Consider the following 9986-nt stretch of genomic DNA (forward strand, 5'->3'; position numbering starts at 1 on the left):
CGGTACCCATGGCCCGCAGCCGGGGTTGCGCCGAGGCGGGCGGCAAGAGGCGGCCGCGGGCTCCGGTGAGGCGGGTCCGGCTCCTGCCCAGTCACCTCACGCCCTCAGAGCCTCCTCACACCCTCGGGTAGCTTTGGCGGGGCGCCCGTTTGTTCCCTGGCGGGGCTTGAAGGAGGAGAGGGAGGAAGAAAGGGGGAAGCAACCAGGTTCCATCTACGAGGCATGGCCGCCCCCTCCGCAGGTGGGCGCCTGCCTGCGTGGCCCTTAATGGTTAATTTCCCGCCGGCTGTTTTCTCCCAAAGCCGAGGTGTCACGACTGGGAGAAAAGGGAGGTTGTACACGCTGCCCAGCCGGGAGGTGCGGTGTTTATATGGCGTGTGGATGACTCCAGTGGCGCACCAGAAACTTGCCTGCGGGGCTGAGCGCTGCCTGTGTGTCCACACAGCCTTTCTCCCGCCAAAAGCACCCCCGAGAGGCCACTTGGTTGAAGAGAAGTGTTTGTTGTTAACCAGTTGTAACATCAGGTGTTTTCTCAGCTCTAATATATAAAAGGTTCTGAAAAAAAAACCCTGCTAGTGGGAAATAGAGGGTGTTCTCCTATTACGAGAGCTGAACTTACACAGAAGCAATGGTAGGACCCTGTTACCCTGTGAGGCGGTTACCAAAGAGTTAGGCAAACAACATGATGGTATTTTGGCCTTAGTTTTGGTGCGACATAGTGGTAAAGATCAGATTACAGTGATTACGAGTCCACTAATTTAAATTAAGTGGAAAATCAGGGACTTGATTACAGAGGAGAATAGAAATTTCATTAAGGCTGATATGGTAAAAGTATGTTGGACTTGTATTCCAAATAAGAAAAACAGTAGGGGAAAGGTTTCCCGTCCCAGCTGAACAAATAACTGTCTCGGAAAGCGTATGAGGCATAAGTAGTGAGCCTTCAGGGAATGAAATGGAAAAGGACTAATCACCAACAAAAGTCTAGTGCAAAAGTCAAAAGGGTAGGAAAGGAAACAAATGGAAAATATTACTTGGTGATTAAATAGAGAGTGAAGAAAAAGGAGGACATTGGAATGGGATAATGGAATAAATACTGAGTATCTTCTCAGCATTGCTCCAAAACTGCAAAAAAATGTTGTCCCTTGTCAGTAAGGATGGGAATGCTGAAGGTGATGTTAGAGGTAGAAATGAGAAGGAAATGACTGCAGCCAAGAAGGAAGGAAGCAGAACCCACAGGATTCAGTGAATTTAAACTAGAAGGGAATTTGGGAGCGAAGAGTAGATGATTTCAGTCCCAGAATTCTGGAAGAATTGAGATGTTTAATTGAAGATCCAGGAACTGTGTGTGTTGGTTTGTTTTTGTATTGAAGCAGATGCAGGAGAGTACAGTATGCTTGGAAAACAGCAAATGTAATAGTCAACTGTGTTATTTAGCAGCTTAGCTAAATTGTGAATTAGTTGGGTAGTGGGCACTGAAAGACTGCAGTTAGCTGTGTGAAAAGCCATTTTGTGTCTGCTGGTGTTCAGTAGCTGAAATATAGAGTTGGGTGAATGAGGCTATTGCTTCTGAGACAAAGTCTCATCTGCAAACTGTTCTAGTGCCCTTCTTTAACACAAAGTCTGAGCTGTAAACTCTAAACCAATGGTATGGCGGAGAGACACCCAGCTGGGTTTGCATAGGACTAGTCTGAATATGATATGGCCTACACACAGAAGCCAATGAGCCATCTCAGACTCAAGCTCATTCCAGCGTAAAAGCGCAGTCTGAATTTCTGATTTCTGATTCTGAAGGAATCCTGGGCCACCTGTAGAATGATCACTTGTGCAGCAAGAGAAGAACAGAGATAACAGAAAGGACTCAAAATTATCTTCTAAGATACCCCTTTTATTACACAGCTATCCTTGCAGAAACGCTAGAGTTCTTCTATGTTGTGCTCCACAATATATTGTCTTCAAGAACAGCTTGTTAGGCCAGTTGTACCCAGCTCTGAATTAGTACTCTCTAGGCTTATTGGTCCTCCTGCAAAACAAAAGCTGCATCATTGATTTGAGCATCAAAATTATCAGGATAAAAATAAAAATAAAAAAACAGGATAAAAATAAAAATAATGAAAAATCATGAGTGGAGTATGTGGTATGTTGACTGCAGAAGTTTGGAGATCAGTGGAAGTATTATAAGATGGGTGAGAACTTAGTTAAAGGTGTTCTATTATAGTTTGTTAAGGAAAAGGGTATTCTTGAGCTATAAGGAAATTATTAGTAGGCTTTTGTGGGGAGACAGATCTTATGTAATATTTAAATTAATAACTTTGTACCAAAAATGGGAGTGTATGTTAATTAAACTCTGATGACATGGCTGAGAGTCATATGTGCTGAAGAGGATTGAGATACCTAGGAAAAGATGAATGATTTTGAGGATTAGAGGAATAGATATGGATAACCGTTAAATGTAGTGCAAGTTGCGAAATCAGGCAAGCGTGTAGGATTGTGGACGAATGACAACACATTCTGCTACAATATGGAATCCATTCAGCTAGAAGTGTCAGAAGATTTTCTGGTTGTGGAAGTCCAGATGACACCTGCCAATGGAAAAAGGCAGCTGTGGTTCTTCAACAAATTGGCAGTATGTCCTACAAAGGAAACAAAGCATTCACACTATTGTACAGAGTTCTGATGAGACCTCCAGCATACTTACTGTGTGTGTTTATGGTCAGTTTTTTGTATTTCTTCAAGTGTTTGAATATAAGGGCTACTGGAATGATGAGGCTGATGGAGATTTTGCTCTAAGAGAACAGACAAGTCGGACTTGATGTATCTAGCAAATATGAGAGGCTATGTGTGTGTGTATAAATACACTATGGGGAATTGATGTGGAAGTAAAAGAATCTTCTAAGATAGACATAAGAAAAAACAGAAATATTCTAATGCGAGTAAATGCACACTGGAAATCAGAAGAAAATTAAAAGCATTAGGTGGCCGATTGGTCTCTTCGGATGCTGGAGAAAACATGATAAAGTTCTGAAAGAGTACTACATGATCACTTATGTTAGCAGAGGTTTGACTCAGAAGGTGAAATCAAGAATCTCTATTCTAAAAAGTCTTTTTTCAGAATATTGAAACATCTTTCTAGAACCATACTGGGAATGAGAAGGCAAAGTCAGTGTGAGTACTTTCTCTTCCCCCAAGCCACTTGAAGGAACTCTGCTTCACCTTATTTTGTTATCTTAACCATGCTAATATCTCCCTGCCTGAATGTAATGTGCATCTTTCTTCTGTATTAGGTCACTGTCAATGGGTAATGTGGAGTTTTTTTAAAAAAACATGTTCTCAGTTATAATTTTTAGGCTGTAGGGAATCTTCATTCAACTTAATTTGAAAAGCTACAAGGCATACAGTGCTTCTAATTAGATCAGTGAACAGTTGTACATTTCCCAGAAAATACGAAATAAAAATCTCCCAAGTCAAAGAACTTCCACAGCTTGATTATTTATCTTATTGTGCATCTAGAAGTCTTCATTTCATCTGTAGGAAATGACCCTTTCTCATTTTACTAACGATCATTTTCCTAGTCTCTAAGGTATTTATCTATTTCAGAAGGTATTTGTCTATTTCAGCTTGCCCAGTACAGAAGATAGTAAGAAACTGAATATGGTTCTTCTAAATTTCATCACCGTTGTTTGTTTTCATGTAAAGCTCCTGAGGTGTTTAAATCCAAAGCATAAAGTGATGTAGCAGTGGCAGAAAAGAAAGTTGTTTGCTGTTTCTAAGAGAACAGTAGCTCTGCTGCTCACCAGAAGGCTGAGATGCTTTGAGGTTAATAGTTGGTAGAGCATTTTATCTCACTTTTTAAGGCCATGCGTACACTCAAGTATGGTCACGAAAGAAAAGAAATGACAAAACTTTTCCTCACTTTGTTCAATCATTCCAGCAACTTAAGAACAAAGTCAGGTGTTGTCTGCACTTACTTCAGTAGGTTGAATGCAGCCTCTCTGATGCTTAGGAGCAAGAAGTGCTCATAAGGACTGTCTGAGACTCAAAGTGGTTTCAAAAGAGCTCATTTTGTCCTTGTGAGAGATTCTAGTTCAGTAAGAAATTATCCATTTGCTTTAGGAATTAATGGACAAAGTTTTATGTTGTGTGATATACAAAAGGTCAGATTTCATAGCTTTAAAGATAGTCTCAATTTCAAGCTAGATAAACTCTAGGTTTTTGTATCCTTGATTTATAACTAGCTTATATGTGAGTATTTTTGTATAGGATTTGAAAAGTGTCAAGTGAGGGAAATTTTGTGCCATTGTGGAAGATAAAAGCATAGCAAACTCCCCCTTTTTGCAGCTGTTGAGAGATATGCATTTGAGAATTAAGACATATGGGCACCTAATATTCTAATATTTTGTAATAATACTTACTGTCTCCTAGTATCTTATTTGCTGAAGTAATCTGGATATTAATATGGCTGCTACATTGTCATAGGCATTAGTCGTGGGGAAATTTTCTCTAGTGTTCTTTTTACAGAAAAAATATGTGAATAAAGTAGTATGTACAGGTATATATGAGGACAGAAACTATTCTGTACATTTAAAAGCTAATTAAAGGATTAAATAAACTTATTTTTTTGTTTGAAGCTGTGAAAATAACAAAAGTAACAAAATAATAACAAAAAAGCACAAAATAACACAAAACTTTCATTAGCCAAGAGAGATTAAGATATCTGTCTCAATCTCTTCTCTATTCCATGATATAATGTAATTTTCATATGAACAGGGACTTGATTACAAGTCGCCACTGTGATGAGTCTGTACACCATGTCCAGTGCTTGCTAGAAGCAAGAATCTTCACACTTTAAAAAAAAAAAGAAAAAGAAAAAAAAAGGGAACAGCAGATTTCCAACCTCTAACAGAAAATAAGGTAGAAAGATAAAAGAGGAATATGATGAACAAAAGACCTTTTTTTAATCCACAATTAGAGTTGCTGATTAACAGAAGTCTTCTCTTGAAGCCTAGCTAAAGAACTAAATTGGCTTTTAAAATTTTCCCAAGATTTGGAAAAATGGCCTGTTATTAGAGATAAAGAGCTGATTACAAAGATGCCGGAATTGTAGGACATATTTCTGTTACTACCAAAGAAAAAGAACTGTTTTCAGCATTTGTATTTCCCAAAGCTTTGAAGAAAGTCTTGGAAAATAGAACCTGAAGGTGACAGCTAACTGTTCCAGATAGATAACGTACTGGTCTAGAGGTTGTGTCTTATGCTGGAGGCCTGCAAAGTTTTGGTTTGCTTTGAATTTACTGTGTTTAAGATCATCTTTCTGTCTTTCCTGGGAAATTACCTTGTACTTGAAGAATTTTCAGCATTTGCATTTATGCTAAACCTCAGAGATAAGTGTCAAACTTCTTCAGCTCCAGTGCTTGAGAAAGTGCACCACAGAACAGGAGCGACCTATAGGCCTGAAACAATTATGTGACTCTATGAGTTACAGGATTTGGCAATTACATGTTTTAAAAATGTTAACCATTGCATTCTGAATTAATAGTTAGAACATCACAACCAATCGTCTGCCTTTACTGTTGTAGTTTTCTTCTGATTAGTAAATTAATACGGGTCATATTATATACCGGAGCTGGCATTTCAAGGACTTGTGCTCCATTATGTCACCTAGCAACTTAATGTGCTTCATAATAAACAGCCTTGTAAGTTTTATAATAGCCCAAACTTTCAAGTCCTTTCTTTTTTTTTTTTTTTTTTTTTTTCCGAAGTGTTACTTTTCATGGACTTTCCTTATTCTTGGCAACTATAATGCCATTTGGCTGAGATAATGATTAGAAGTTAGAACATTAAAATTTTTCCATAGATCAACTGGACAGGATGAAGGGCCAAAACTCTTGCCAAAGTCTGAGTTTGTCTCATCATACAACTCCTGGAAACATTGCTGCCAAATATGAATCTTCTACATAACCAGAAACCCTTCTTAGATGACCAGAACTTAAGATCTGAAACTTGGCCTAAATTTATTTATAATATCTGTTGAGTATGTTATATAAGCTCTGCCAGAAAAAGCATAACCTATATTTGAAAGAAGTGTGGCAATATAGAAACTTGTGTTTCGATATTTGAATGGAATGTGAAAAAGTTGTAGCAATATTTTAGTTATCATCCCTGAGCCCTATAACCTTTGGTTTTGCTGCTTCTGTGTTCACTACTAAAGTGTAAATTCACGTAAACTACCTTGTTCAGCTTTTAATAGTCCAGCCCTGTGAGAAGAGCAGGGAAGTTTCTGTCTTGTAGGCTACGCTTGCAATCTGTTTCTTAGAAAACAGTGCTACATCTTCACATATGTTAGAGTTACATTTGGAAAGTACCTTAAATTTTCACTGCTGTTCTGACATTCTTACCAAACACATATATATGTTTCCTAAAAATGTATGTCTTGTAGACTCAGCCAAGACAGAAAATCTTAAAATATCCTCCTGAGGGCATGTATATGCATACATGTATATATATGTGTATTTATTTGTTTGTCTGTATTAGAGTAAACCAAAATTCCATGGAGAAATTTAGGGATCCTTAGGACTCTGACTGCAACAGGCAACAAATCTTTTTTCCAAGTTGTTTTTTTTTCTTTTTGTCTTTTTTTTTTTTTTTCAACTTCTAAATGGTAAACTGCATCCTTTGTTGCAAACTACAATGTAAGAAGTGTTGGCAGGAGAGATTAACATGCTTCTAACGCAATGCTGGTGTTATCTTCACAATTTTCTCTACCTCCCTCCCACATTTATCTTTAGCATTATAGCTTTTCTTATTCATTCATTTGACATGAAACCTTCCAAAGTCCGTTATTGGTTTGTGCTTGACCAAGGGACAGATAAAATGCTAGGTGACCATGAGTAGAAAAGGTTGTGGGGTTTTGAGTTTTTTTGATATGAAAACCAGTGAGAAATTTAGATTCCTGTGTTCAGTTCTGCTCAACAAGTAATTCCTTTCATAGTCATTGTATAAGTAGTTTATGTGTTTACTCATTTGAAGAGGATTATAATCCCATCAGTTTCAACAGAACATTATGAAACATAATTATTAGTCATCATTGATTTATAATAAATCTTAGAAATGGAATCTTGGATTAGAAGTTTTGTTGGGCACTGTGTAGGTTTAGAGTTTAAAAAAAAAAAAAAAAAGGAGAAATATCCCTGTATCAAAGACCTCTTGCTATCCAAGTTTAGGGCAGGAGGCAGTGCAGGAAAAGAAGAAAAGAGGAAATAACGTGGATAATATTAGCACAATAGCCAGAGGCTAGTATTCTTCTATCAAGCTGTTGTACAGACATTACTGTAAAGAGGATTTAAAGAAAGACAGTTATGGAATTTTACAGATTTTTGTGAAGAGCTTCTTTGGGGAATGAAAACTAGCATAGCAGAAAGCAGGGAAAGATTTGTTTGAAAGTGTAACATGAAGCTGATACTATCGATCGATCATAGACAGAAACCTACCTGCAACTTGGTCATGAATAAGGTGTTACAGAATGGATAAGGACCTTAAAGACAAAGAAAATAATGTGATAAAGAAGGGAGAGTTACTGTAGGAGGCACAATTACCTCCAGCACAATCTGAGTGTTAACTGAAAGGATGTTAGTAGCAATAGCATTCTGAGAGTCTGTGTGTGGCATAGAGGGGAACGGAGGAGCTAGGTAGAAGGAAAATACAACAATGTGATGGAAGGTGATTATAGCCATGGAATAAAATTAAGTTTTGTAGTTCAAAAGGGTAAGGGTAAAAGTCTGGATCTCAGTTTCAGAATTATCATTAAATAAAAATAGAGGGCATGATGCAGGGAGGTATATTGACGGAGGGTCTAGAATATAAGTATAAAGGAGAACTCCAGCCAGTAAAAATAAGCTGTATGTTTTAGGTAATGTGAAAATGAAAAGGAGAGAGTAAAATGAAGTATTACTTTGGAGGCAAAGGGAAACAAAGGTAGCAGACCACTTGAGGTCTTTTTGTTCTGCCTGTTTATTTGAATGGAAAAGACTGAAAGACTGAAGTATGGTGTTGATGTGGGTGGAGTGAAGAGATGCAGGAGAGTGAGTAATTAAGAAAAACACAGAAGGATGATAGTTGGTCTCATCAGAAGATGGATTAGGATGGCGTGACAAGTACTTGAGTAGGTAGGCAGATAAGAAACTTCTGTATCGAGAAAGAGATGAAGGGAGTTGTACAAGAAGAGAAGGCCATCTATAGGGAAGCAAAAGTTTGCATTATAATCTAAGTAGCGTAGCATAGGATAGCTAAAACTAAGGGAAATTATAATTCCTGCGTACACTGATCTCATGAAGCTGCCATAATGAGCATACATAAGTACTTACACAGGCTCACTGGTGCTTCAACATGAAGATAATCCGCTCCAACCAGGCATGCTAGACATTAACACGTTTAGCTGCAGAGCTGGTACGTGCCTTTTTCTTAGAGGAGAAAATTAAGACATGGAGAAACTGAGCAATGTGTCCAATTGTGCAAGCACAGATTGCAGTGAAGCCAGAGAAAATGGTGTCTTCAGTAGCAAGCCAACGAATACCTTAAAAGACCAAGACCAATCTTCCCACTAAACTTTCCATGTATTTGCAGGCTGTTGTAAACAAGGGGCAAACAGGGCAATGCACAAATCAGTGCAGCTGTATTTGTGTGCTATCATTTGCAAAGTAGCTGGTTTTCCCAGAGTTTGGTTTTGAATACTGGTTCCTCCCATATAATTCTGTGAATAGGTGGGATATATGCATGCTGTTACTGAAGCATACAGCATCCCAATAGCTACAGAAAGTAGTATTTCCAAACTAACAACAACAACAACAACAAAAAAGACTTGTAAAGGCTAACATAGAAGCAATGTAAAGTAATGTAAAAGTGCTCCTGAACTGTTTGAAACCAAAGAACAGCCATTATTTAAGCACATGGCAACAGTATTTACAGTCTTTTCTTTTTACAAGACTACATATTTTCAAGTAATGAAGGTAAAAAAGAGTTTTGGTTTGTTTTTTTTTTTCCTCCAACATCCAGTTTTTAGTTTAAAATAATCCTACTACTATTGCTCATTCAAGCAATAGATGCCAGATGCGTTCAATGCCAGATGCATTTAAGGCTGGGTGATTTTGTCACATGCTGATGTGCGTCTACAGTTGAGAAATCTTATAAATGGGTAAGGGTTGGTATCCAGGGACTGCAGACATCAGTTATTTGCCAATGTGAAGAGGCAAATTTCCTGTCTGAGTCACTATATTAAAATACAAAATGTTCCTTTACCCAGTGTTGATCTTCTATCTCTGTCTTAAACATGGATTATGTATTTAGTCCTTGTTTAGACTTTTCTAGCATCTTTCATTTAAGAATCCCCGAGCATGTACAAATTAGTGAGTTTCAATTCTCTTGCATTTGGAATTAAATCCTCTTCAAATTGAGGCTGAATCTAGGACTCTAAGATTGGAAGCACGAGCGATAATGTATGTTTTACCTGTTTTTTGTATATGACTGAAGAACGCAGAGGTAAAGTGAATTGGCCAAAGTTGAAAATAGAATAAACCCCCTTTTTAAAGTTAATAACTGTATTGTAATTTATCTCCATTATTTCTTCACTGAATCAAAGTCTTATTGTAAGCACTGTCAACAATTTTGATCTTTCGCATGTTGTTTATTACCAAGATGGTGAGTTATAAATTTGACACCACTGTCTATATATACTGTGGATCTTTGTTTCAGAAAGTAACGTTCCTAAAGACCTTGGAGATAATTTGACAGACATATATACCAGAACATTGTTATGTTAAGTTATTATTAATCTAATAGCATATCTTTTACTCGCAATACTGTGACAAAATCAGGAGCTCTGTAGTTTTTGCTCAAGTTTGCGTTGTTCTGTGACCCCCAGGAGAGGGCAGCGGTTTGTACACACTCTAGTCAGGTTTTTCCAAAGCTAATAAACATCAAGTACTAGATATGATATT

The 9986-nt window shown here is 37.7% G+C and overlaps 1 protein-coding gene across 1 annotated transcript in view; it reads right to left on the reverse strand.

Annotated features, from left to right (window-relative positions):
• KIF6 (kinesin family member 6) overlaps positions 1-224 on the reverse strand; it is a 173383-nt gene extending 173159 nt beyond the window's left edge. The window contains exon 1 of the mRNA XM_009880465.1: positions 120-224. Within this exon, the coding sequence (XP_009878767.1) occupies positions 120-224 (105 nt within the window). The remainder of the gene's footprint in view (positions 1-119) is intronic.
• Positions 225-9986: the final 9762 nt, after the last annotated feature.

The sequence above is a fragment of the Charadrius vociferus genome, unplaced genomic scaffold, assembly GCF_000708025.1.
Source record: "Charadrius vociferus isolate BGI_N301 unplaced genomic scaffold, ASM70802v2 scaffold62, whole genome shotgun sequence".
Classification (NCBI taxonomy): Eukaryota; Metazoa; Chordata; class Aves; order Charadriiformes; family Charadriidae; genus Charadrius; species Charadrius vociferus.